Source organism: Peromyscus californicus, unplaced genomic scaffold (assembly GCF_007827085.1).
Source record: "Peromyscus californicus insignis strain IS unplaced genomic scaffold, ASM782708v3 Scaffold_14__1_contigs__length_90479793_seg_2, whole genome shotgun sequence".
Classification (NCBI taxonomy): Eukaryota; Metazoa; Chordata; class Mammalia; order Rodentia; family Cricetidae; genus Peromyscus; species Peromyscus californicus.
The window spans coordinates 77436857-77464374 of NW_026294436.1; the positions used below are offsets into that span (position 1 = coordinate 77436857).

Consider the following 27518-nt stretch of genomic DNA (forward strand, 5'->3'; position numbering starts at 1 on the left):
ATTTAGGAAGATTAGGAGCACCTTTTCAAAGACGCTCACTCAGAAACAAAACCCTTGATGCCTCAGCTCGGTTGTAACTGAAAAGCCTGACTTTTTTTCTTTTCTCAGGTAAAGCTTCCTGCCCTTTTGGCCTCTCTGTAGCTCCTTACCCACACTCTCCCAAGCGTTTCCCTCAGGGTACTCTGACCCACTGTCTTTTACCAGCTTGAAGAGACAGCTTAGAAGAGAGGTTTTTAGGAACTTGTCCCTGCCTCCTGCATTGCAGGGAGGATTTTTAAAGCTTGAAAGAACTTAGGTTTGGCTGTCTTAAGAGGTTTGTTGTTTTCCCTTAGAGCTAATCACAGGTGGTCCCCATACTAATATCTTCAGGTGATTCTAATTTTTGTCCTTCTGAGAAAGTTAAAGGCTTTAGTTTTTAAGTTTAAGAGAGCTTTTGAGAAAGATTAAGTTTTTTAGAGAGATTTCCCCCCCAATTTTTCCAAGAAAAGCTTTTAGTTTAAGAGAAAGATTTTTTCCCAAGAGAGAAAGACCAACTTTCCCCCAAACTTCCCAACTTTAAACTTTGGCTTTTTACACCCCCATTTTTGCCTCAGGGAGAAACCACTTTCTCCTGCTGCTTGGACTTAGCATTTCAGCTGTCCCCAGGTCAAAAGCTTCCATAGGAAACTTTTTCTTCCCCATAAGCTCAAACAAGAGCTTTTTTACTACCCAAAAAGCCCAAAGAAAGATTTTTTTCCCAGTTTGCATTCAGAGCCCCAAAAGTTAGAAAATTGTAGAGTTTTTCTGTCTAGTTACCTTACTTAATTTTTCCTACACAATCTTACACTTCTAAGTTTTTCCTATACTATATTACTACCCTATGCCTTATACTTATTTTTCACAGATAGAAATTAAGAAAGGGATAGAAGATAGAAAATTTTGACAGAAGAGAATTTTGCTGCAGCATCGGACATCCTTCCAGTCCGCTTTCCTTTTCTCTCGAGGATAAAACCCCTGCCTCTCAATATATATAAAAAATATATATTTTCCATAACACCAGCATGCCTTATCCACTGGCAGGGCTGACTCAGCACTTTCGCCAAAAACTCTGTAATAAAACTATTATTTTCCTTTATCTTTAGTCCCTATTACTTTGTCTTTAGTCCCTGTTCATTTGTCTTTAGTCCCTTTTTTTTAGTCCCCCCTTTTTTTTCTTTTTTCTTTAGTCCCTGTTTGGGCGCCATTCTGTGAGGCGTTTACCCAACCACCCCCACAGTTCCCCAGAGTTTTCTTGAGTGCGAGCAGCAGGAAATATTAGATAGAAGGATTTATTGCGGAGAATATCGCGGAGATAAACAGATAGAAAATAAAGGATAGCCTCGAGAGGGCCCCGACTGTCTCTGCCCCAGGGTTTTTATAGAGACGCCAAGGGGTGGAGCAAAAGACCTCCTCCCCCAGCACAGCCAAGTGCAGACCATCTCAGACACCTGCACTCAGGCCCGTGGTCCTAATCATCCTCTATGCGGACCTGCTGGGTAAAGCCACGAGGAACCCGAGAACGGGCTCCCACACTGAGCCAAACACCTGCCACTATGTGTAGTTGAGCTGGTCTTGAGGGGCCGTATTGGTGAAATTATTAAGGCCACTCCATGTAGTTAAAGGGAGATTTATTTAATGGCATAACTTACAAATTAAGGGATAGGTAGGTCGCAGAGTCTGGGGAAGGTGTATCACAATCCAGCAGTGTTCTCTGGAGCTCTGCTCGGTCCACCTCCACTATCCAGGGTCCCGCCACAGAGAGAGCGCCTGCCGATCCAGATCTCGGGTCCCCAGGCGCCTCCCTTGGCCCCGCCTTGTAGGCGTGACAGTTGCCGAAATTCTCAATGGGGGTTGGAACTTCCAGATCAAAGCTGGAATGGCTACCCACTACATCTCCCCCTTTTTGTCTAAATAAGAAAGTTCTAACCTAATACAAGACTATATACAAAGGAATGGTTATCAAATATTGTCCAGGAATAATGAGGGTCTAGATAAGATGGAAGTACAGCCAATGCAAACAATATCAAGCAAGAAACACATACTAAAATCCAGAGAAGTATAGAGCATAGGTAAATGGCATGTTACAAAGATCATTCCAAAAGGTGTCCTATCCTAAAGAACCTGAATCTAATACTTAATATGTTCTATCTACTAAGTTGTAACTATAACTGCTAGTCTTCAATCCCATCAAAGACCTGAGAAGGAATATAATGGTACCTGAGAAATGGTAGATGGATGCAAGCAACTTTTGGGAATCTTGCAAGAGTAGACCGAGACAGCTGGCAGCCTGGACAGTCACATAATGTTTCTCAGCATTGTTGGTGCATTCACATTGGCTACAGGCCTAAAGTATCTGACAGACCATTTTCAGAAGCAGGAATTCTGAAAGACCATCTTACCCTGTCTTGGCAGAGTACAGTGGTCGCTTTCCTTATGTCCCGCTTGTCCAGAAAGGATAGCATTGCATTTGTACTGTCAGCCGTCGAGGCAAGGGCAGTTCTTTGCCCAGTAGGCCATTTTGTGCCAAGAAGACAAACTTCCAAATGGAAAAGTCTTAGAAGCCCAACATTTTCTCGGGATCAAATTGGTGCAGCCAGGAGCAATTGTGTCTCACATCAACAGAATTCTAAGTTATTTAAATGCCATATTCTCTAGGTCTATGAAGTGTTTGAAGATTACCTGTCCATCTGACCTATGTATCTGTAAATCTGGATAACCTAACTAACGTAACTATAGAGATGACAAGCATAGGTGACTATAAATCTATAAGTCTTATCTACCGAAATAACCTAAGGACTAAGGCTTCACGTAAACAAGGTAAACAGTCTATAAGCAAGTGTATGGTAAAAAATGATGACTTCAAAATTGTGACAATACACAAGATGTTATAACAGAGGTAGGAGTATATAGTGCGATATGCAATATGACAATAGTCTTAAATATATATCGATATTTATAACAGAGGTAGGAGTATGTAGTGTGATATGCAATATAACAATAATCTTAAATATATATCAATATACCGAATATCCTAAACAGAAGTAGAACCTACATAAAGTATGACAGATATAAATTTACATTTGTATCAATATACAAATATTTCAAATAAGAGTAGAAATATATGTACATTATAACAAATATAGTTCTGTATTTGTATCAATATACAAATTTTATCTTAAACAGGAATATAAAAATAGTTTACATTTGTATCAACATATAAGAATCCATAACAGTGCAAGTTACAGTGCAAATTATTTAAGGCTGCTATTTTACTAAATTTGTTTACTAGTATACCTAATAATCTACCATAATATCTTATACCTATCCATTCCATTTTCTCTTTTTTTTCTCTTTTTTTAGAATACTGAGTTTAATATTTCCTTCCACCCCCAACCCTATAACCATCATCCATAACCCTGAGAATTATGAAACCTAAGGAAGAAGGGGCGTCGTTTTCTTAGAATTGCTTCCTGCTCTTTAGGGGGTGATATTATCTCTGTTGGGTACTGTAAGAAAGCTCAGATAGTTAAATCTCAGTTAGACTAACTGTAGGTTCTACAGCAAGTCTTAGAGTAATGGGTAAGATTGTCTGAAATTCCGGTAAGAAGTGTAGTATGATGATGATTACCATGGCATCATTCTGGATTGGGTAGAGTTGTTGTTGGGGCCCCATCTTCCTTCTGGAGACTTCTGAGATTGCTATTAGAAAAACTTATTTGTTATCAAAATGTAAGATTTGGATTTAAAGAGGACATAGCATGTAAGAAAGGATTCTGAGAAATCAAGAGTAAGCATGGAGAGAATTAGAATCTAGAAGACAATGGTCTCTTTTTATTGGTTTCCTTCTGTCCCACACCAGAGGGCTCTTCTGATATGGGACTGAAGAATCTCTCAAACTTTTCTTTTAGCAATGTGTTTGGGTTTAGAGAAGGAGTGAGCCAATTCCATCTCCAAAGCCAGCTTGGATTATAATTGAATTGGAACCACAACTTTTCTAGATTGATAGAGAGATAGATGTTAGACAGTGAGATTTTACCGTGTGTAGATTGGTACCATCAAAGATTCTTTCTTTCTGCTGTAAACATCCGGATATCTAAGGCCTTATGACTTTTGGAAGATGGGTATTTCCATTATCCTGGAAAGACAAAAACAGAACCCTACCCCAACCTTGATTGTTAAATTTTTCTTACAACTTGTAGAGATGTCACATTGGAGGATGGTCTTTTACTTCACCTCATCAAGGGGTTTTTCCTGTTTGAATCGAATTTTTATTAATTTTGTTGGTATCCATAGCTTTTCTTCTCCTGCAGAAACAAAGGCAAAACCCCTTCCCCAACGTAGAACATATCCAGGTTTCCATTCTGAGGTCAGCACATCCTTGAAATAAACAGGTTGGTTTAGCTCAGGAGTTTTGTCTGTCGTCCAATGTCTCTCTGCAGCTGTTGTTCCTTTCTCATCAGCATTGAGAAAAGTCAAGGTTAATAAAGCACTATGCAATCTATTTCTAGGAGTCATTGTTACCCGTTGCTGTTTATTTAGCATATCCTTTAAAGTTCGATTGGATCTTTCTATGACTGCTTGGCCTGTGGGATTGTGTGGTATACCTGTAACATGCTTTATATTGTAATAAGCAAAGAATTGTCTCATTTTATTGGAGACATATGCTGGGGCATTGTCTGTCTTAATTTGTACAGGTATTCCCATGATGGCCATAACTTCCAATAGGTGTGTAATCACAGAATCAGCCTTTTCAGAACTCATAGGAGTTGCCCATTGAAATCCTGAATAGGTGTCAATGGTATGATGTACATACTTTAATCTTCCAAATTCTGCAAAATGAAACACATCCATCTGCCAAATTTCATTTCTTTGTATACCTTTTGGATTGCTCCCTGCAGGTAATGGAAGTTGGTTATAGATGGAACAAGTAGGACATTTTTTCACAATATTCTTAGCCTGTTGCCAAGTGATGGAGAAATCCTTCTTCAAACCTTTGCTATTTACATGGTATTTCTTATGAAATTCTGAAGCTTCTAGCACATTACCTATTAGTAACTGATCAATCTCATCATTACCTTGTGCTAGAGGTCCTGGCAGACCTGTATGGGATCTGATATGTGTTATATATATATATATGATGTTCCCTTTTTCTGATGATTTCCTGCAATTGTATGAATAATGAAGTTAATTCTGTATTATCAGGAATAAATTCAGCAGTTTCAATATGTAAAACAACTCTCTCTGCATATTGAGAGTCAGTGACTATATTGAGGGGTTCTGTGAAGTCCATCAGTACCATAAGAATGGCATACAGTTCTGCCTTTTGTACAGAGCTGTATGGACTTTGTACCACTTTACTTAAGTCTCCTGATTTATATCCTGCTTTCCCTGATTTATTTGCATCACTATAGAATGTGAGGACTCCAGAAATTGGCTTTTGTCGTACAATGTGAGGAAGGACCCATTCGGTCTTCTTTATGAATTCTATTCTCTTGCTTTTGGGATAGTGGTTGTTAATCTCTCCCAAAAAGTTACTGCAGGCTCTCTGCCAGTATTCATTATCTTTCCATAGTGATGAAATTTCTTCATTAGTTAAAGGTACTACAATTTCTGCTGGGTCCATTCCTGTCAACTGGCTAAGTCTTAGTTTACCTTTTTGAATCAAATCAGAGATCTTTTCTATATAAGTCTTTAATTTCTTATTTGGTTTACGTGGTAGGAATATCCATTCCAATATAATATCTTCCCTCTGCATCAAAATACCTGTTGGGGAATGTCTGGAGGAGAATATGACAAGAATGCATTTAAGTTCTGGATCCACACGATCCACATGTGCTTCTCGAATTGTCTTTTCTACTAGAGCCAATTCCTTCTCAGCTTCGGCTGATAATTCTCTTGGACTATTTAATTCTTTGTCCCCTTCTAGAGTATTAGCCAAATTTTGTAGTCCATCTTTGGGTATTCCCATGATACCCAGTAAGTTGGAAATGCTTCCTAATAACTTTTGAAAATCATTAAGAGTCTTCAATCGATCTCTCCTTAGTTGTACCTTTTGGGGTCTAATTTTTTGTAGCTCTATCTTATATCCTAAGTAGTTAATAGAATCTCCTCTTTGTATTTTTTCAGGAGCAATTTGCAGTCCCCAGCGAGGCAAAACTTTTTTTACTTCTACAAACATGCTTTCTAATGTATCTAACTTTGGATCAGCTAATAGGATATCATCCATATAGTGATAAATTATGGATTGTGGAAACTTTACACGAATTATCTCCAATGGTTTCTACACAAAGTATTGGCACAAAGTAGGACTGTTTAACATTCCCTATGGGAGGACCTTCCATTGATATCTCTTGACTGGCTGAGAATTGTTATAATTAGGTACTGTGAAGGCAAATTTTTCTCTATCATTTTCTTGTAAGGGTATGATAAAGAAACAGTCTTTTAAGTCAATAACTATTATAGGCCATTCTTTAGGTAGCAGAGAGGGCAAGGGCATCCCAGTCTGTAGGGAGCCCATTGGCTGAATTACTTTACTAATAGCTCTCAGATCTCTCAGCATTCTCCAATTACCAGACTTTTTTTTAATAACAAATACTGGAGAATTCCAAGGGCTGGTAGATTCTTCAATGTGTTGAGCATTTAACTGCTCTTGAACCAGCTGTTCTAAAGCTTGTAGCTTGTCTTTTGTCAAAGGCCATTGTCCAACCCAGACAGGTTTATTAGTTAGCCATTTTAAAGGTAAGGCAGTTGGTACTTCTGAGAGTTCAACAGCAGTTGTGCTCTGTTTGTGAACAGCCTGAATGGTTGGTGACTGATTTTTATAGCATGTGATGATATTATTCCTAGAAACATGCATTGGTCTGTATTCTTTTTCTGAAAGTGTAGGAATTTTAATCTGGGTATTCCACTGTTGTAACAGATCTCGGCCCCAAAGATTTACTCCTACATTTGCTACATATGGCTTCAGCCTTCCTCTCTGTCCTTCTGGCCCTGTGCATTCAACCCATCTCGAACTCTGTTTTATCTGAGATAGGGTGCCAATCCCTAAAAGTTGGACATCTACCTCTTAAAGAGGCCAATTTGGATGCCATGATTTTGGTGTAATTATAGTCACATCTGCACCTGTGTCTACCAGTCCCTCCATAACCAGGCCATTAATTCGAATTCTAAGCTTTGGTCTTTGATCATTTATGGAAGTCTGTCAAAATATTTGTTTTATAGTGTTCTTTGTAAACTGTGATCCACCCATCAGAGCTGTTTTATCATCCATTGCAGTATCGATTTTTACATTAGGCATTGGTTTATTCAGTTGTCTTGGAGAGGAATTTCTTCCACAGTGGCTGGTAATGTTCATACTACATTTGATTTGGGGGAATGCAAGAGGCCCCCTGAGGCATTTCCCACCAGTAAAGGGTTACCTCGTATATCTATTTTAGATCTGCACTCACTGGTTCAATGTCAGCCTTTGCCACACCTTCTACATAATCCGGGAGGTGGTTGGGGTCTCCTGTTTAGGCTATTCCTAAAAGGAGTATTACTCCTAGGAGTACCCCACGTACAGTTTTTACTTATATGACCTGGTGTACCACATTTAAAACATTTGGTAACACGGGGCCTTATTTCACCTCTGGGATTTGTCTCTCCTATCCAAGCCTCATTACTGTAGTTATGAGACTCAACACCATTAGTATACTGAATCCACTCTTCCAAAGGAGCTGATCTGATCTTTTTTTTTTTTTTAAAGAAAACCTTTTCTTTTTTTTTTAAAGATTTATTTATTATGTATACAATATACTTGTATGCCAGAAGAGGGCACCAGATCTCATTACAGATGGTTGTGAGCCACCATGTGGTTGCTGGGAATTGAACTTAGGACCTCTGGAAGAACAGCCAGTGCTCTTGACCTCTGAGCCATCTCTCCAACCCTGATCTGATCTTTAATGGTGTAAGTATTCTTCTGCATTCTGCATTAGCATTGTCGAACGCCAAGGACTCAGTTAATACTTTTCTTAATTCTTTATCTGATATAGCTCTTGTTATAGCTGTGTTCAGTCTTTGTAAAAAATCAGTAAAGGGTTTGTGCGGTCCCTGAAATATCTTTGTGTATACCTCAGTTGGTTTTCCAGGTTTTGGAATTTTTTCCCAAGCATTTAGAGCTGCTGTACGGCATAGGGATATTGTATGTTCATCATAAATGGCTTGTACATTCCTGTCAGTGAAACATCCCTCACCAAGTATTTGATCTTGGGAGATCACAAAACCTCTGATTTTACCTTGTTGTTCTAAATTTTTTGCCTCTTCTCTCAACCAGCTTTTCCACTGTAGCTGCTGGCTATATTCTAGAACAGCTGAAATTAACTGATGCCAGTCATCTGGGATGATTCTATGTGAGGTAGACCAGGAACTTAACAATTGTTTCACATATGTGGAGTGTATCCCATACATAACTACTGCTTCCTTTATATTTTTAAAGTCCCTTATTGAAATTGGTTGTAATGTATATGTATTATATGGCTCGGGATGTGTGTCATCTGCTGGCTTCTCATGGATGATAACAGGATAAGCCATTGTGTGAGAGCCATTTGGAGATGTTACAACCTCTATGGTCTTGCCCTTCTGCTTATTAGGTCCCTTGTCATGTTTACTGAGAGTTTCTTCTAAGGCCTGCAAACGAGCACCTAGAGTCTGTTCTAGGGAGTGAACCTCCTCTCTGGCAAGGGACTCCAGATTTCTCATGGAATCATAGAAGGTTTTATGTTCCTCAGAAACACATTGATCAATTTTTGGTACAAGCCTGTTTTGTAAATCCTGATCAGCAGATTCCAGAGAAAGAATCTTTTTCTCTAAGGTCTCATTGCTATCCATTAAAGCAGATTCCAGAGATAGAATCTTTTTCTGTAACCCTCATTGTTAGTTTTGAAAGCCTGTAAATCCTGGTTAGCAGATTCCAGTGAAAGAATCTTTTTCTCTAAGGTCTCATTGCTATCCATTAAAGCAGATTCCAGAGATAGAATCTTTTTCTGTAAGCCTTCATTGTTAGTTTTGAAAACCTGTAAATCCTGGTTAGCAGATTCCAGAGATAGAATCTTTTTCTGTAAGCCTTCATTGCTCTTGCTTAAAGCCTGTATCAGTCCCAATAATGACTCATCTTTGTTCTTGTTATTAAACCAGTGTTTGAACACTGTGTGGATTATTACAATGAATGCCAAAATGGTACAGGCCAGATATGCCTTAGGAAGGTCGTATATTTCCAGGAAGATGTCATTCATCATACAGGCAAAAAGGTTTTCAAATTCTTGTGAGGTAATGTTGTCAGCCATATTACAAGAATTACTCAAAATTTGTTAGTCAATTTTAAGGTGTAAAATTATCAGGTACTTTTACTTACCTTTCGTGGTTTTGGGGGGTGTAGTAGCACTTTTCAGCCAGCAGGTGGCGTTGGTACAGCTCCAAAGCAGGGCCTGCTGGTGATCTTGGCTGACTGCAGCTCGCTGGAGTCAAGATGGCGGGAGCCGGAGCCGGCGCCGGCACTCAGGAAGCCGGGGAGTGCCTCTTTTGCTGGTCTCGGGGCTAAGCTAGGGAGCTGAGACTGGACTAGCTGCTCCCTTTTTCGGGAATGGAACCGTGTAGGCGTTCCCTGGTTATATGGAACTTAGCAGGCAGGTTTAGGTACCTGCTAGCCGGGGAGGAGGCTGAGGGCGGGAGCCACCCAGGCCTTTGGGATTTGCCCCACGTGAGCGCCAGATATTGGTGAAATTATTAAGGCCACTCCACGTAGTTAAAGGGAGATTTATTTAATGGTGTAACTTACAAATTAAGGGATAGGTAGGTCGTGGAGTCTGGGGAAGGTGTATCACAGTCCAGCGGTGTTCTCTGGAGCTCTGCTCGGTCCACCTCCACTATCCAGGGTCCCGCCACAGAGAGAGCACCGCAGATCCAGATCTTGGGTCCCCAGGCGCCTCCCTTGGCCCTGCCTTGTAGGCGTGACAGTTGCCAAAGTCTCAATGGGGGTTGGAACTTCCAGATCAAAGCTGTAATGGCTACCCACTACAGGGCCGTCTGAATAAAGTGATTTCAACAAATCTGGGGTTCAATGGCTTGGGTGAAAGACTCGTATAGACACAACTTACTGTATTATGCAGTGTTCAGACACTCTGGGTCTCATTTCAAAATTGGGATGCTGTGTGTCTCAGTGACTTTGTACTAAGGAATACCTGAGATAACACAGAAATGCCTATGAACTGCAAGCACTAACTAAGTGTTGGTTAGTGTGGACAAGCATGGGTTAAGGTCAGGAGTCTTTGTTCTTAGGTTAACCCAAAGACCCTAGCTTGTAGTTGTCATAGCCACCCACACTAAGATCTGTGGGCAGCACCGGCAGTCCCAGCAGTAGCCCCAGTGGTGATGTAAGCTAACTTTCTTATACTGCAGTGTGGTTTACACTCAAGATATCCAAACTTTGTGATAAGAATCCCTGGGGCTTTTTATCTTAGAGGCTCAGTGGATTTCTAATTTACTAGGTGTCCTGGGAGGATGCAGTTTTGGCAGCCAGCCTCCCACACATAGGTGGACTTTGCTCCTCCTGAGTACGATAGCAGTGAGAGCCGATGTTCTAATGTTGGAGAGCTAAAAGAATCAGGTCAGGAGAAGGAAGGTGATGTCAGTCAGGAGGAATGGCCCTGAGGGCTTGCAGGGCTGTGAATGTGCTGTGGGCTACGGCCCTTGGTGGCTGTGTTGACCACATTGTCAGGGTGACTTGGCATATGGAGCTCCTTCCAGCTAACACAGGGTGTCCTTTCTCCCTTCAGATTGTATTCCGGAAGATCAGCGATGTGAAACGGGAAGAGGAGGAGCGGATGAAACGGAAGAATGAGGCCCCTCTCATCCTGCCTCCTGACCACCCTGTCAGGAGACTGTTCCAAAGGTTCCGCCAGCAGAAAGAGGCCAGGCTGGCAGCAGAGCGAGGGGGCCGGGACCTGGATGACCTGGATGTAGAGAAGGGCAATGCCCTCACAGACCATACCTCAGCCAACCATAGCCTGGTGAAGGCCAGCGTGGTCACGGTGCGCGAGAGCCCTGCCACGCCTGTGTCCTTCCAGACGGCCTCCACCTCCACAGTGTCAGACCATGCCAAGCTGCATGCACCAGGATCTGAGTGCCTAGGTCCCAAGGCAGGCAGTGGTGATTGTGCCAAGCGCAAAGGCTGGGCCCGGTTCAAAGATGCTTGTGGGAAGGGTGAGGATTGGAACAAGGTCTCCAAGGCAGAGTCCATGGAGACGCTGCCTGAGAGGACAAAGGCATCAGGAGAGGCCACACTGAAGAAGACAGATTCCTGTGACAGTGGCATCACCAAGAGCGACCTTCGCCTGGACAATGTGGGGGAGGCTAGGAGTCCCCAGGACCGGAGCCCCATCTTGGCTGAGGTCAAGCATTCTTTCTACCCCATCCCTGAGCAGACGCTGCAGGCCACAGTTCTGGAAGTGAAGCATGAGCTGAAGGAGGACATCAAGGCCTTGAATGCCAAAATGACTGCCATTGAGAAGCAGCTTTCTGAGATACTCAGGATACTAATGTCCAGAGGCTCTGCCCAGTCTCCTCAGGAGGTGTGTGAGATCTCCAGGCCCCAGTCCCCAGAGTCAGAGAGAGACATTTTTGGAGCAAGCTGAGAGGATCATTTCAAAACAAACAAAAAAAGACAAAAGCCTGCCCCCTTGCCCTCAACACCTCTCACCACACCACCCACATGACCAACAATTTTCAAAGTAGGCTTTTCCTAACAGGAAGTCAAAGTGGGACCAAGTAGCATCGGTGTGGATGTGTGGGCTCTGGAAAACATAAGCAGGAACATGGCCGGGTGCCCAAGATGGCAGCTGCATCTCAACCACAACTGAGAGTTAGGGGAGAAGGGGCACAGCATCTATCTAAAGAGCATTTCCTTTAAAATGTTTTACCAATGTGATATTTATGAAAGATTAAAACTACCAGGAAAGGGCAGCAGCCGTGTAGAGACTTGTGGAAGAGCTCCAGGAACCCCTCAAGAATAGACCACATTGGGCTTCTTTACCAAGCCCCCTGAAGACCACGACAGGCACAGGGATGTCTGGGCATTCACCACCCGTGTAGCCACGTCTGACCCCGCCGTCTGTTTTCCTATTCTTGTCATTTGTAACAAACTCTCAGTAAGGGGAGCTTGATGGACGGGAGAGACTTTCCACTCTCATGGCAGAGATGGAGCATCGAGTGCTGTGCCATGGACCTGCAGGCTCTGGGCTCCTCAGGTTTCCTTGCCCGGAAGAGGTAAGGCCAGGATGAGCCAAGAGGGCCCTCGGCTCTGAGTAGGCTCTGTGGTGTGGTCCACAGTCTGCTCTGTGGGATGATTGATGTGGAAGCTCCCAGAACCAGGTGGCTCTCTGGCGCTGCACCATGCTATAGGCCTCACGACGTGGAATTCTCTGCTGCTTCTCCCACATCCTCTTCCCAAGCTCGCCCATGGCTTTCCTCAGGGTGTGGGACATCGAAAGGAAGGGGCAGGTGCCCAGCGTTGCTTTCCTAACAACATAGACACACACACAACCTCAAAAATGATTGTAGCAAGTACTAGGTTTCTATTTTGATTCTCATGGGATTTTTGTCCAGTGCATGGGGTCATTAGAAGTCACGTGGGAGCCACACTTAGCCTTATTTGAAAGCCAACCTATTTCCTACTCTAAAAATAATGGCAGGACCATGACTATTCTCTTAGGGAGCTGGGAAAAAAGGATGACGCACTGGTTTTCAAGATGTCTCAGTGATAAGCTGTGGCATGTGACAGCGGAGCTGTGGTCTGGGGGAAGGTTGGGGCTCAGAGCCATGGTCACAGGGCCATCTCTGTGGCATCCAAGTTCCCACATCATGATGCTCAGGGACACTTGCTGCCTCAGTCACTTGAGGTCACATTGGTTGGTCTTTTCTGGATGGCATTGGACAGGTCAGGGAGCTGGCTCAGGTGCACACCTGGAGGGCTGCCAGGGGTGTGACCCTACGAGATGAGCCTGGAAGCTCAGCTCTGCAGTGAGCTTTGGAAGAGCAGTTAGGAGAGCAAGTGAGTGACATGGGTGCCTCTGCTTAGCCTTATTTTGTTTAGGGAGTCTGACGTTCAAGACCTGCCCTACCAAAGATGTTCAGTGTTCTGCTTGGAGGCTACAGCATATGCTAGGACTTGACGCATGGCTATCTGTACAGAATGGATGGCCCTGGGAAATCAAGGGTGTGTACATACATAGTGTACATTTAGTGCAATGCTTAAGGGCTAGCCTCTGGCATCCCTAGACCAAGATGCAAGTAGGTTCAGTTTCAGATGGCAGCATTCAGAGACACCCACTGGTGACTCTGAGTAAGTGAGGCCCACAGTCTCCTAAGCTGCTGCCAACTACCCATGGGAACAGACTGTGAAATACTGGAGTCACGTATGCCAGCTGCCCCCTGAATGTCCCACAAGGCCACTCCTCCCACATACTCATTAGCCTGGTTCTAGAGTTCAGGAGCGCTAAGCTTAGGGTAGGATGGGCCCCATGGTCATGTAACACTCAGCCTCGGAAGCACCTGCTCCTAGAGATCCTTCTGGAACTCCCTGAGACCTAGTGGGCCCTCTGGCACCTTGCTAGCCAGTGGGTGGAGGCCCTGTTCTCCTTGGTAGCTCTTTCTGAGGGGGTGAATCTCTTTGAGCTGTATCTCCCCAGTTGGATGATCCAGGTGCTGAGAGATGTTGGAGCCCACCCTGTGTCAGGGGACAGATAAAGCTTCAGGCTGCACTCTGGGGTCAATGCAAATTGTGCTGAAGTCCTGTTAGACTGAGGTCCACACTCTGCAGGGGGCATCTCTGCTCATCTTGGGGTTCTAGGAATCTAGGGCCTAGGGGTTTCTGAAGGTGAGAGTGAAGAACACGGGGTGGCTTTTATTTTTCTCCATTCCTACAGCATTTTTGCTATGATTGCCTTCTCTGAAATAAATTTTAAATGAGCCAGCCCACTTCTCTTTACTTTTATGGCATGCACTGGACCAGAGGCTGTTCTGTGCCAACTTCACCTTTACAAGGACATAACTGGTGTCTTGAGCAAGAACCCCAGGATTCAGATACCAATGGCCTGCACCTTCCTGTATTAGCCATTATTTGGTGGCTGGGGAGAGAGCAGAAAACAAAGAGTGACGAGGTAACAGACTGAATGAACACTGAGATTTCAGAAAAAATTATGCTGAGAGACACTTTGTTCTTTTGGAGGGGACGAGCATGTGATGTGGTACACCACTGTCCAGGGACGAGCACATGATGTGGTACACCACTGTCCAGTAAGTGCTGACTACTCGGTCTCTGTAGATGAGCTATTGTGAATATCATCCACAGTGAAGCTCCATTTCCCAGTGGCTATCCGGACAGGCTAGTTTGAAGGGCGGCAATCCCACTTGGACTGACGGACCTGCTTTCTTCCTGAGGGCATTCAGTAGTGTGGGCTAGGCATCAGAACCAAAATGGCAGAGTCAGTGTTCTGGTTTGGTAGGCATGCTGCATCGTCAGCCATGCCATCCTAGAGGCAGCTGCAGCCTCCTCTACTGGGCACATGACAGGCTGTGTGATGCTCTGGTCTAGGCACAGCTAACTCCACGTCTCTGCTTCCTGCTGGAGCAGAGAACAAGTGTTTGACTGCTGTGCCCAACACAGCAGCCTCACAGAAGGTTTTCTTTCTTGTTTATGGTGCTGGAGGTCAAAGTTAGGTCTTTGCCAATGCCAGGGAAAAGCTCTACCACTGAATGATACTTCTAGCTCCCCAGCAACCTTCTGGAAACACATTTATTACTTTGATTTCTTGGTATCTGGTTCCTAGGGCCTGTGTTAGCCTCCACCTCTTAGAGCCTCTGTGCTGCTTCCGCAGTGAGGATGGTTGGGCAAGGAGTAGAAATACTTCCCACCCCACCATGCACAGGCTTCAGCTTCCAAATCCTTAAGTGGAAGGAGAGAATATTAAGCCAAATGCCAGGTATGACTGAAAGAACTCTTTAGAAATATCAGAGGCAGATCGTCATCTCCTTGTCACACTGACATCTTACAGGTACACTCTGGGGCCTCTCAGGAGCCCTGGCGAAGGTACAAATTGTAGATGTACACACAACTAAATTGTTTGTGCTCTGTTTTGCAATAAAGATGTTTAGCCTTAAGAACCTTGAATGGAACTCCAGCCGCAATGGGGCTGCCAGTGCCCCTTCCTACCCCCTCTCCTAGCGTTGCTTAGAAAGGAGGTCTGCCTAGGTTCCCTCAAGCCCTCAGATGGCCTCTCCTACCTAAATGTCGCCGTCATTGTTACTGCTCCGTATACTGCCTTCTTACTCACGTCAGTAAAAACTATCTTCACCAGCTCCCATGCTCTCTGCCTGGAGAAGTCTTCAGTGTCCCTGAAGTACTGACCCTAAGCTTCTGAGAAAGGACCATTTCCATCCGAAGTGTTGGTGTTGAGAAGAACTCCTTGCCACCTCCCACAGTTCAAAGGCATCAATGTGAATTTTACCTGCAGCTTAAGTCAGTCTCAAATGAAACTTCAGTTTTCATACTAGTGTATCAGAACCTTTAAGGATGGCCTTGAATTCCTGCCAGACCTGGTGGGGGCGTCTCCACCTGCCACTCAACCTTCCTTAGAGACACTGACTCTTTATCTGTGACTTCTGAGTCATCCACTGACCCATTGGTCCTTGAGAAGTTTGCAGCTCTCCTATCAGAAGACAGACTGTGTTTATGGTATGAATGCAACACCCCCCATGAATGTAGCCTCTTAATATTCAGACACTGTATTTGTGCATCAGTTAGAGACTGTCCACATTGCAAGGACATTTATACTCATGAGCAGTTCATCATTCTGGGGCTTCTCATACGAACACTCTCCATCAAATCCTGCCAAATCCTTTATCGGGTTTTTTGTTTCTTTTTCCTCTGTCCGAATGAGCATGAATAAACGGAAGTGCAAATGAGCTGAGGCTATTTTTGTGGTCAGCCAAGGATGCTGCCAAGAGCTCCACTGTGTGGCTGTGGCGTGGGGATGTGAAAACTTGGGCACTCCATGGATGATGATACCCCCTTCTTGATGTTTTTAAACAAGCACAAATGATATTTGTAAAAAGAAGTTTAATTTTATTTATTATGGTAATAAACTATTTTATACGTGACACTTTTGACATTCAGTTGGGTGCTTTCTGTTCTTCCAGCAGTTCTGTGCGTGTTTCCTGAGACCTACCTGAGTGGCTGGCTTCCAACCAGCTGCAACTCCAGCTCCAGTTGATCCAATACCCTCTTGTGGCCTCTGAGGCACCTGCACACACATGACACACATAAACATAGCAATAACTCTCCTTTAAAAACTGATCCGGGGAGCTCTGATGTGGATGGTGCCCGTGCACCAGTCAGTTTTCTTGTTGATGTGGCAAAATAGCAGAAAAAAGCTGTTACATTTCAAGCCAAATGTCTGAGGTGCCAATTTAACATATCAAAGCAGATGCTGGCTGCCAGGTTCTTCCTGTATCCCTCAGTCCTACCTGTCACAGGGCCTCCTGGCTGGCACACCCCACTCCCTCCCCTAAACTTCTCTAGCCCAGGGCACTGGGCTGCTCTTCCCTATCCAGTCCCACCATTTTGGTTATCCCCTCTCTGGGGGCCTCCTGGCTGCTGCACCTGGTTCCCTTTTTCGCCTCCCCCTTCCTCCCTCCCTCTCACATGGCTCAGGGTCATGTCCACTCTAGACTCTGATGTCCCTGCCTCCAGCTATACTCACCCGTATATCTATAATAAACTTTCTCCTCCACCACACCTAGGAGCAGTCATCTCCTTTCCCTTTTATTTCTTTTTTTTCATTCAGAAATCAGCTTGCAGAAAGGATTTATTTTAGCTCATGGCTTGAGGGTGCTGGTCACATTGATGGCATCCTTGATAGGAAGCAGAGAGAGGTAGGTGCTGGGGCTCAGCTCTCTCTCTCTCTCTCTCTCTCTCTCTCTCTCTCTCTCTCTCTCTCTCTCTCCAGTCTGGATCCCAGTCCAGGGAATGGTGACACCTGTATTCAGAATGGGTCTTCCTGATCTAGAAATCCTTCATAGAAAAGTCTCAAGTAATTCTAGATCCTGTCAAGTTGACAGTCGATATGAACCTATAATGGATGGGGGAATATAAAGTTCTAGAGGCAGCAGACTTTATGTCTGAGGGCTGTTCACTGAGTGTCCACTGGAAAGTGAGGCAATACTTGTTCTCACTGAAGTTCTGGTTCTGCCTTGGGAGGCTGTGAGGCTGCCTCTACTATACGGGTCTTAAAGATCTGGGTCCTTCGTAGCCAAACCACAACAAAGGCTCTGCCTCCCACCACAATGCCTCAGAAGGGACAAACTACATTCATGGCTTCAGGCATCTTGCCCTCCTTGGGCGCTGTCTTGGCAGGTGACTAGAGCTCCTGGCCTTACTCATGGAGCTATCAGAGTCAGAGGGCCCAGGGCTGGCAGTGACTCAGGACCTTACCCAGTGTTTTTCCAGAACTGTTCCTGAAGTTGCCGGGGTTAATGACTGACTGACTGCCGCCCAGGAGCCAGCCTTAAGGGTCTATTTACAGTGAGTGGAGACCATAGAGGAAGGTGCTCCTGTCATGTTACAGTGGGGAGCAGGGAGAGGCAGGACAACAAGAGTCCTGGATAATTCACACAGAGAACTAACAGTCAATGTCCACTAGCCTGAGACCGAACAAACTTCAGGGTTATAACAACCAAGTACACTCACTGACTCTTCCAGTGTCATTTCATGAACAGGTCTACCATTCTGTAAATGGCTTCTCTGGAAGAGTTCAGCATCTCCTGCATTATTTACAGGATGTTCCCACATTAGACACTGCCCTATAATCATTTTTACACTACGGTTTTTCTTAGCAAGCCCTTTCCCTTACTTGAAGGCCTCACCCAGACTCTCTCTGGCTGACCACAGATCCTTAACTCTGTTGGCCTGTGAAACTGCACAGAACTCAGTTCAATTCTCACTCTCCCCAATCCTTAGAACCTCCCGGCAGCCCACAATTACCTTCCCCATATCTCCCCGCTTACCAAGCCCGCTGCTGAGGTTATTTATTAATGCCCAGCTTACCTGCCCCTTTCCGGCTTGTGCTTGGTTCTAACGAGCACAGCATACTCATCCCAGGCCAGCAACATCTGCCCCCCATCCCTTCCAAGCATGGCAGCCAGGAAGAAGGGGATCTACCTGGTGACTGGGGGTGCATTGTAAGGGTGCATGTTCCACTGAGTTGATATTCCCAGGGATGACGCAGGATGATATCTTGTAGAGAATGAGATAGCACTAAGCCCCGTTGGCCCTGACACCTAATTGTCACACAGTAAACAATTCATATAGTTGGAGGGTTAAGCATTTGTCCCAAATTCCACACACACAGCTTTTTCAGACAGCCTCTTCCCTCACCCCTTCCCTGTGAAACCAAGTGGGAGCACTATCACTGACCACTTGTCGGCGGCAGCCTGCCCAACATCAGTCTGGAGGGATGAAATGTCAAGTTACGCATGTTTAGATCTCAAAATTTTTGTTTAAAAACATCCACAATAAGTCTAGAAAAATGTGGATTATCTATGTTACAAAAGGGCTCTGCTTTATTTGAGTGAGAATAAGGCAATGAAACCCACTAAGCAAAACACACGTAGTGTGTGTGACCTTGGGCTGCCACCTTTCCCAGAGGACTTGCCCAATAGCACCTGTCTGTGGACACAGCCATTCTCTGGCTTTTTACACTCCCATGCTGTACAGAACAGCTGTGAAAGGAATGACCATGTTACTCCATGGCTACAGACCTCAGAGAACAGCAGCTGCATGGGGAAGCCCCAGTAAAGTTCAAACTGCAGAACTCCTTGGGATGCTCCACCTGAACATCACCCACTCTAGCCAGGCCACTTGGAACAGGACTATGGCTTTGCTGCCTCCCTGCTAAGGACCATCCATGTGCAGGCCAATCCAGTGAAGAACATTTGGAAAGAGGTCACCAAACATCACAGAATGACTCTGAGAGGCAAGCCTATCCCTGACCAGGGTTTCCATGCCCAAACAATGAATGTCCACCACATTGAATCTTTGGTCAAGAAGAAATAACTCAACAGGTCAACAGTAGGTTCTAGAACAAATGTCACCATGTATAGTTGGGAAAGACCTGAGACTGCTCCTGACTCTAGCTTATGTACCAGGAAGCTCATGGGGGTAGGTAGAAAATCTTTGAGGCTCCAAAATTAGAAGATTTTTCAGGTTGTACATTTTCTGTGATAGATAAAGCTGTCAGACTCAGAATGAAGCATCTTCAGCAGAAGATGAGTGAAAGGTGGTCCCTCAGGGATGGTCCTGGAGCAGAAGGTGGTCCCTCAGGGATGGTCCTGGAGCAGAAGGTGGTCCCTCAGGGATGGTCTCAGAATAGAAGGTGGTCCCTCAGGGATGGTCCTGGAGCAGAAGGTGGTCCCTCAGGGATCGTCCTGGAGCAGAAGGTGGTCCCTCAGGGATGGTCCTGGAGCAGAAGGTGGTCCCTCAGGGATCGTCCTGGAGCAGAAGGTGGTCCCTCAGGGATGGTCTCAGAATAGAAGGTGGTCCCTCAGGGATGGTCCTGGAGCAGAAGGTGGTCCCTCAGGGATGGTCCTGGAGCAGGAGGTGATCCCTCAGGGATGGTCCTGGAGCAGAAGGTGGTCCCACAGGGATGGTCCTGGAGCAGAAGGTGGTCCCTCAGGGATGGTCCTGGAGCAGGAGGTGGTCCCTCAGGGATGGTCCTGGAGCAGGAGGTGGTCCCACAGGGATGGTCCTGGAGCAGAAGGTGGTCCCTCAGGGATGGTCTCAGAATAGAAGGTGGTCCCTCAGGGATGGTCCTGGAGCAGAAGGTGGTCCCTCAGGGATGGTCTCAGAATAGAAGGTGGTCCCACAGGGATGGTCCTGGAGCAGAAGGTGGTCCCTCAGGGATGGTCCTGGAGCAGAAGGTGGTCCCTCAGGGATGGTCCTGGAGCAGAAGGTGGTCCCTCAGGGATGGTCTCAGAATAGAAGGTGGTCCCTCAGGGATGGTCCTGGAGCAGAAGGTGGTCCCACAGGGATGGTCCTGGAGCAGAAGGTGGTCCCTCAGGGATGGTCTCAGAATAGAAGGTGGTCCCTCAGGGATGGTCCTGGAGCAGAAGGTGGTCCCACAGGGATGGTCCTGGAGCAGGAGGTGGTCCCTCAGGGATGGTCCTGGAGCAGAAGGTGGTCCCTCAGGGATGGTCTCAGAATAGAAGGTGGTCTCTCAGGGATGGTCCTGGAGCAGAAGGTGGTCCCTCAGGGATCGTCCTGGAGCAGAAGGTGGTCCCACAGGGATGGTCCTGGAGCAGGAGGTGGTCCCTCAGGGATGGTCCTGGAGCAGGAGGTGGTCCCTCAGGGATGGTCCTGGAGCAGAAGGTGGTCCCTCAGGGATGGTCCTGGAGCAGAAGGTGGTCCCTCAGGGATGGTCTCAGAATAGAAGGTGGTCTCTCAGGGATGGTCCTGGAGCAGAAGGTGGTCCCTCAGGGATCGTCCTGGAGCAGAAGGTGGTCCCTCAGGGATGGTCCTGGAGCAGGAGGTGGTCCCTCAGGGATCGTCCTGGAGCAGAAGGTGGTCCCTCAGGGATGGTCCTGGAGCAGGAGGTGGTCCCACAGGGATGGTCCTGGAGCAGAAGGTGGTCCCTCAGGGATCGTCCTGGAGCAGAAGGTGGTCCCTCAGGGATGGTCCTGGAGCAGAAGGTGGTCCCTCAGGGATGGTCCTGGAGCAGAAGGTGGTCCCTCAGGGATCGTCCTGGAGCAGAAGGTGGTCCCACAGGGATGGTCCTGGAGCAGGAGGTGGTCCCACAGGGATGGTCCTGGAGCAGAAGGTGGTCCCTCAGGGATGGTCCTGGAGCAGAAGGTGGTCCCTCAGGGATCGTCCTGGAGCAGAAGGTGGTCCCTCAGGGATGGTCCTGGAGCAGAAGGTGGTCCCTCAGGGATCGTCCTGGAGCAGAAGGTGGTCCCTCAGGGATGGTCCTGGAGCAGAAGGTGGTCCCTCAGGGATGGTCTCAGAATAGAAGGTGGTCTCTCAGGGATGGTCCTGGAGTGGAAAATGTTTCTTCAGGGATTGTCTTGGAGTGGAAGGTGGTCCTTTAGGGATGGTCTCAGAGTGAGAGGTCCGAGTGAAATGCCATGTCCCTTGAAGGCTGACCGCAAGGCTGACCTGGACCAGCAGCATTAGAGAACTGTGTATGTCTGAGCCCAGGTGATACCCACATGTGAATAGCAGTACAGGAATCCCAGGACAGACAGTGTCACCCACGGCCAGCCTGTATGAAGAGGTAAAGGGGAAGAATGGTTAGGATGCCTGGGCGGTCCCTCCCTCACAGGCAAATTGTCCCCTAAGGATATGGCAACTGAAACACAGGCCTCCAAAAAACCAGCTTTGTCTGGACCCAGCAGGTGGGGCCCTGTGTTCTCATTGGGGTCACTATGTACATTACTGCAAAAGCAAACACCCTTAGAAATAGGCTACACTTTTAAGGAGCATGCCCCTTGGAGACTAAAGCAAATAACCAGAAGAGAAGATACGTTTGTAGGAACCACAGTCAATCTCCAAACACAGGCAGGCTGTTACAGTGAAGACTATGCCATTAAATACTAGATTTCAAAACTCAGAACTTAGGCTGGAGAGATGGCTCAGCAGTTCAGAACACTTGCTCTTGCAGAGGACGAGAGTTCAGTTCTTAGCAACCATATGGGGGTGTAACTCCAGTTCCAGGGAATTTAATGCACTGTTTTTGAGCTCCATAGTCACTGCTGTATGTGGTACACATCCATACACTTAGACACACACAAACACACACACACACACACACACACACACACACACACACACACACACACACACACATTAAATAAATAAACAAAAAACCAAAACAAATAAATAATGAATCTCGTGGGGAAGAAAGCTCAGAGTTTGGGGTTAGAGAGGGGACTCGGCCACTAACAGCACTTGCTGCTCTTACAGAGGGCCTGGGTTCAGTCCCAGCAGCCACATGGCAGCTCACAACTGTGTGTAACTCCCATTTTAGGGGATCAAATACCTTCTTCTGGCCTCTGTGGTACCAGGCACACACACAGTGCACACACATAGATGCAGACAAAACATTCACAAACAAATATAAATAAACCTTTAAATACAAGCCTCAGAACTTTTGGCAGCTTCTTCTACAGACACACATCTCAGAATATCTGATCTTTTCTCGTTTTTAATATTAGTGTCAAACTCTCTTGGAAATGTTGGAGAACTGGAAGTGATGTGACATATCAGAAGCCAAACTCCACAGATTCATTCCTGAGTTAGAGGTGCTCCCCTGCTACCTCAGGTAACACAGGCACACACAATAGGGCTCAGAGGTGCTCCCCTGACACCTCAGGTAACACAGGCACACACAGTAGGGCTCAGAGGTGCTCCCCTGACACCTCAGGTAACACAGGCACACACAGTAGGGCTCAGAGGTGCTCCCCTGACACCTCAGGTAACACAGGCACACACAGTAGGGCTCAGAGGTGCTCCCCTGCCACCTCAGGTAACACAGGCACACACAGTAGGGCTCAGAGGTGCTCCCCTGCCACCTCAGGTAACACAGGCACACACAGTAGGGCTCAGAGGTGCTCCCATGCCACCTCAGGTAACACAGGCACACACAGTAGGGCTCAGAGGTGCTCCCCTGCCACCTCAGGTAGCACAAGCACACACAGTAGGGCTTACTACAATCCTTCTCCTAAGCACTAGGTAACAGAATGAAGAGTATACAAAGCCCATTTAAACTGGGGCACATGGGATGAAGGAAAGGGACAAGTGAGAGCATCTCAGGTCACCAAGGGACAGGGCTCACATGACGAGGCTGCTACATAGGCCTGGGGGCAAGTGGGTAGAGGCATGGGTGGGCAAGAGTTCTGATCCCGGCCATTGGCTGCCATTTTTATTAATATGAGCTCTACGTCACCATGGCAGGCTCAAGTTCAGGCCCTGGCTCTGCCATCCCAGCCTGCACAGAGTCACAAACCTCAAAGGTTAGACTAGTTTTGCAGAAACATTCCTAACGATTGCACTTATAAATGCTGAGTGAAATGTCCAACGCTCTGCATGGTGACAGGAATGTGGTAGGCACTGGAGAAAAGGAAGCAGTAACCGGGGTAAGGGACACAGAAGCGTATCTCCTACAAGGTCAGAGTAACACAGGGACATCGAACCCTGTCTTCTCCCCACCCTGGCCTGTAGGCCGGCTTCCACACGGCACCAGCTCGACAGTCCACCCCATGTCTGCTTGTGCATATGTCATCCACGGTGGCTGTGACTAATGCCCACACATTTAGTGGATTAAAACAACTGAGATATACTCTGATAGTTTTTCAGTCCAGAATTCTGAAATTAAGGTGTTGGCAGGGCCACATTCCCTTTGGAGGTTCCAGGCAAGTCTTATGTCTTGGATCTTCCAGCTTCCGTGGCCTTCCTGGGGCTCTCGGCTGCACCAACCTAACCATTGCCTCCATCTTGTGTGGCTGCCTGGCCTTGTGTTCTCCCTTCTGCGTGGTCATGAGTCACCGGTGCTCTGCCCGGATGACTGCCTCACAGCTCTTTGCTAGTTACATCTGAAATGACTGTATTTCCAACTGATGACATGTCCAGAGATTCCAGGAACATGTAAATTTGGGGGATAGGGGATACTGCTCAAGACAGTTGGGTATTTTTCTGGAGCTTCCAGAGGGTTCCATGAGCCTAGAGACCTGCATGCTCTCTTTGCTCTGGTTGAGACACAGTTTCAAGCACCAGTCACTACCTGCTCCTCAGTGGGGTGCAGAGAAGGAGGCAAAGATGATGACTCAGACACAGGAAAGACCTCCGGACTTCATCTGTGTGTGGGGTGAGGCATCAGTGGGTGTGTGGCCAACACAGAGCCCTGAGGCCACCAGGCTGCCTGCAGACATGAGTATGGAGGTGTGTTTCACTCATGCAAAGCCGGGCTTAGAACAGCTTTGATTGATGACTCTGTTTGTCAAAAGCCACCTCTGGGAAATCTTCTACCTGTAAGAGGGAAGGGTCTTCAATCATGGGGAGGTAGGCTCTAAGCATGCCCCCTTCCCTTACTGTATATACCATGAAAAGAGGCGTCTAGGCAACTAGACAGCAGTCAGGACATTTGTCATCTGGACTATGATACCTTAGTAAAATCTTAGTTCCGTAACTACACAGCAGGAGCACAAAACAGATTTTGAAGACTTTGCAACACCATATGCTGTCATTCCAACTACTTGGAGCTGAGGCAGATCATATAAGTCCAAGAGTTTGAAAACAGCCTGGGCAACTGTGGTGGTTTGAATGAACATGGCCCCCATAGGCCCATAGGGAGTACCACTATTAGGAGGTGTGGCTTTATTAGAGTAAGTGTGGCCTTGTTGGAGGAAGTGTGTCACTAGGGGTGGACATTGGTGTTTCAGAAGCTCAAGCCAGGCCAGTGTCACTCTCTCCTCCTGCTGCCTGCTGATCCAGATGTGGAACTCTCAGCTACTCTCCAGCATCATGTCTGCCTATGTGCCACCATGCTTCCCATTATGATGATAATGAATTAAACTTCTGAACTATAAGCCAGCCCCAATTAAATGTTTCCCTTTATAAGAGTTGCTGTGGTCATGGCATCTGTTCACAGCAATAAAATCCTAACCAAGACAGCAACATAGCAAGATCCTGTGTCCAAAAACCCATGATGACAAGGAAAGACATGGACCACAAGCCACCTTTCCAACTACCCCAGGATGACTTCACTCTCCATGTGCCTGGCCTCATGCTAGACCTTACATCACTGGGTATTGTTGACCTGCCTGTACAGTCCAACCAAGAGATTGCTAACTGGTTGGCCCAAGAGGCTGAAGCATCCTTCTCAGGCTCAGATGAGGACCATTCTGAGGACCACTGTGATGTGTGGTCACACAGGCTTGCCAGTTGTTAAAAGATGGAGCTAACAGGATATGTCCTGTGGTAAGTCACTGGTCTCCCTCTACAATTTCCTCTCTTCCCACCCTTCCCCTGCTTGCCAGATTCAAGGACATAGAAACTTCTGGGCTTTTGACACCTTGACCTTACTACATAAACAAGTGATAAGTTTAAAGAGACAGTTGTTGGCAACTGGAGGTTCTGTGAATAGATTGCAAAGTACCGTGGATACATTGACCAGGACAGACCTGGCAGACAGGCATAGTTAAATTCATGTAAGTGTAGAGACAGCACAGCAGAGGCACTTAAGATGACCATTACGGTTGGACTAGATGGAGTTGATACGGTAGAGGTAGTTACATAGGATATGGTGGGTTGTGCGGTGACTACAGCCAACAAAAGGGAGACAGCCAGTGCTATGGAAAACCAAGCGGTGAGATTTTACTTGAGGTTATCGTGACTGACCAGTTCTCTGAGCAGTTTTAACAGCCTGAGTAGACTGGAAAGGCTGGGATTCATAGGGAAACAGCTGTCATCAAGCAGGGCCTCAAGAAGCCAACGTATGATTCTCTGGGAAGGGGAAAGAGAGTCAGAAAAAGGAGTGGGTCTGATGAACAACGTTCAAAAGGTCATGTCCTGGGGCTGGGGAGAGGGCTCGGTCGGTGATGTTCCTGCCTTATGAGCACGAGGACCTGAGCTCAGTCTCTACGCCCACGTGAAAACAAACAAGTATGGTGGCTGTGTGTGTAGCTCCTGCCCTGGGGCGGTGGAGACAGGGAGATCCTTCAGGCTTGCTGCCAGAACAGTGAGAGATTCCGTCTCAAAATAAAACAAGGTTTAAGAACGACAGCCAGGCTAAGGAGATGGCTCAGCAATTAACAGCGCTTGCTGTTCTTCAAGAGGACCTGGGTTCAGTTCCCAGCACCTGGATGGCAGCTCACAATCATCTCCTCTGGCCTCTGAGGACAACCAGGCATACGTGGTCCACAGAAATACTTGCAGGCAAAACACCAACCATAAAATAATTTTTTTTTTAAAAAAAGAATGATAGCCAAGCTTGTCATCTGGTCTCCACACACAGGCATATCATGCATGCATGTCCTCACACACCAGTGTGTGCCTCCCACACAGCACATGAGGAGAAATGGTGCTGTCACTGCGGCCACCACTATGGAGGTTCCTCCAGTCATCAAATCAAACACAGAATTATAATATATGTGACTAAAGAATCCATAGCAGAACTATGAGAGATATTTGCACACACAGAGTCACAACGTATTCACAAAGGTACAAGCAACTCAAGCTGACAGGTGAGTAGATAAGCGACGTGTACACACAGATACCAGCAGGAAAGCAAAATCTGACGAATGTAACGGCCTCCATGGAACTTGAAGACATTGTGTTATGTAATAAGCCAGACACAAAGGAACAACTAGCTGATCCCACTTATTTGAGGCCCCAGAGTGGCCAGCTTCATGGACAGAAGGTACAAGCTCCAGCAGGAACTGGGAGGAGAGAGGAATGAGTAGTCAATGGAGACAAAGTTTCAGCTTTGGGAGATAAGGAAAGTTCTAGAGATTGGACAGTGGTGACAGCTGCATAACAATGCAATGTTCCTAATGTTCCTGAACTATATTTAAAATAGCTAAAACCATATTTTTAAATTGTGTAAAATTTTCCGTAGTAAAAAATGAGGCTGAAGCCCTTGAGAAAATAATATATAGTAAATTATTCCATTTATATAAATTGCTAACCAATTACAATGACAGCGATCCATGGTTGCCGGGAGCTGGGACGGGGAGCACGGGTGCAAACGTCTCCTGGAGTGACGAGGCCATTTCTTTATTTCACCATCTATCCCCTGCCCCTCTCTCCCTCTCATTTCTCTTTTGAGATAAGGTCGTACTGTGCAGCCCATGCTAGGCTCTAACTTGTGGCCTTCCTGCCTCAGCTTCCTCAGTCCTGGGATCAGCTGTTTGCACCCTCACACCCGGCAAACGTTTGGTAATTTGATAATGAGAATGGTCTCAAATGTTTACCACACAGCTGGCAAACATCCACTCAACTGTGCATATGAACAGACGCTTTGGACTGAATTCACCTGTTTTCAACGATGTTAGTACAACAACCTCAAAACCAATCATACATTACAAGTCACACACTGGCAGCCTTGATCTACGACGTCCTGGGCTCCGGACGTGCCAAGGAAGTCAAACAAACACGTGAGAAAACACAGTTTGGTCTTCAGTCCTGCATCCTCCCAGGGAAGGCTCTTCTGAGTGTGTCAGGACCCGATTCGGGGCTCCCGGAGCCCCCTCTTCCTCCACCAGGGTCTCTCAGACACTCCTTCTCCCTGCAGAGGGTCTGGCAGCGGATAGGCTGATGTAGCTGAGTCAGCACACATCAGTATTCCGTGGAGAAATCAATCCACTCCTAATGGGAGGAAGGTTTAACTGAGTTGCCAGGTAACGCAGGGGCTGTCAATCACCCC

General features: G+C 46.4%; 2 protein-coding genes across 4 annotated transcripts in view; one reads left to right on the plus strand and one right to left on the minus strand.

Moving 5' to 3' along the window:
* The window catches only part of Kcnh1 (potassium voltage-gated channel subfamily H member 1), a 322774-nt gene extending 306568 nt beyond the window's left edge, over positions 1–16206 (plus strand). For both annotated transcript variants that reach the window (XM_052738048.1, XM_052738049.1), the window contains exon 11: positions 10827–16206. In XM_052738048.1, the coding sequence (XP_052594008.1) occupies positions 10827–11684 (858 nt within the window). In that variant the 3' untranslated portion in view covers positions 11685–16206. The remainder of the gene's footprint in view (positions 1–10826) is intronic.
* A 2372-nt stretch (positions 16207–18578) lies between these two features.
* Positions 18579–27518, minus strand: part of Hhat (hedgehog acyltransferase) — a 280570-nt gene continuing 271630 nt past the window's right edge. The window contains exons 12-13 of one of the 2 annotated variants that reach the window (XM_052738053.1): positions 23877–24121; positions 21256–21359 (exon numbers count right to left, since the gene is read on the minus strand). In XM_052738053.1, coding sequence (XP_052594013.1) covers positions 24093–24121 — 29 coding nt within the window. In that variant the 3' untranslated portion in view covers positions 21256–21359; positions 23877–24092. Of the gene's footprint in view, positions 21360–23876; positions 24122–27518 lie in introns of both variants that reach the window. The other variant, XM_052738051.1, reaches the window with a different exon arrangement.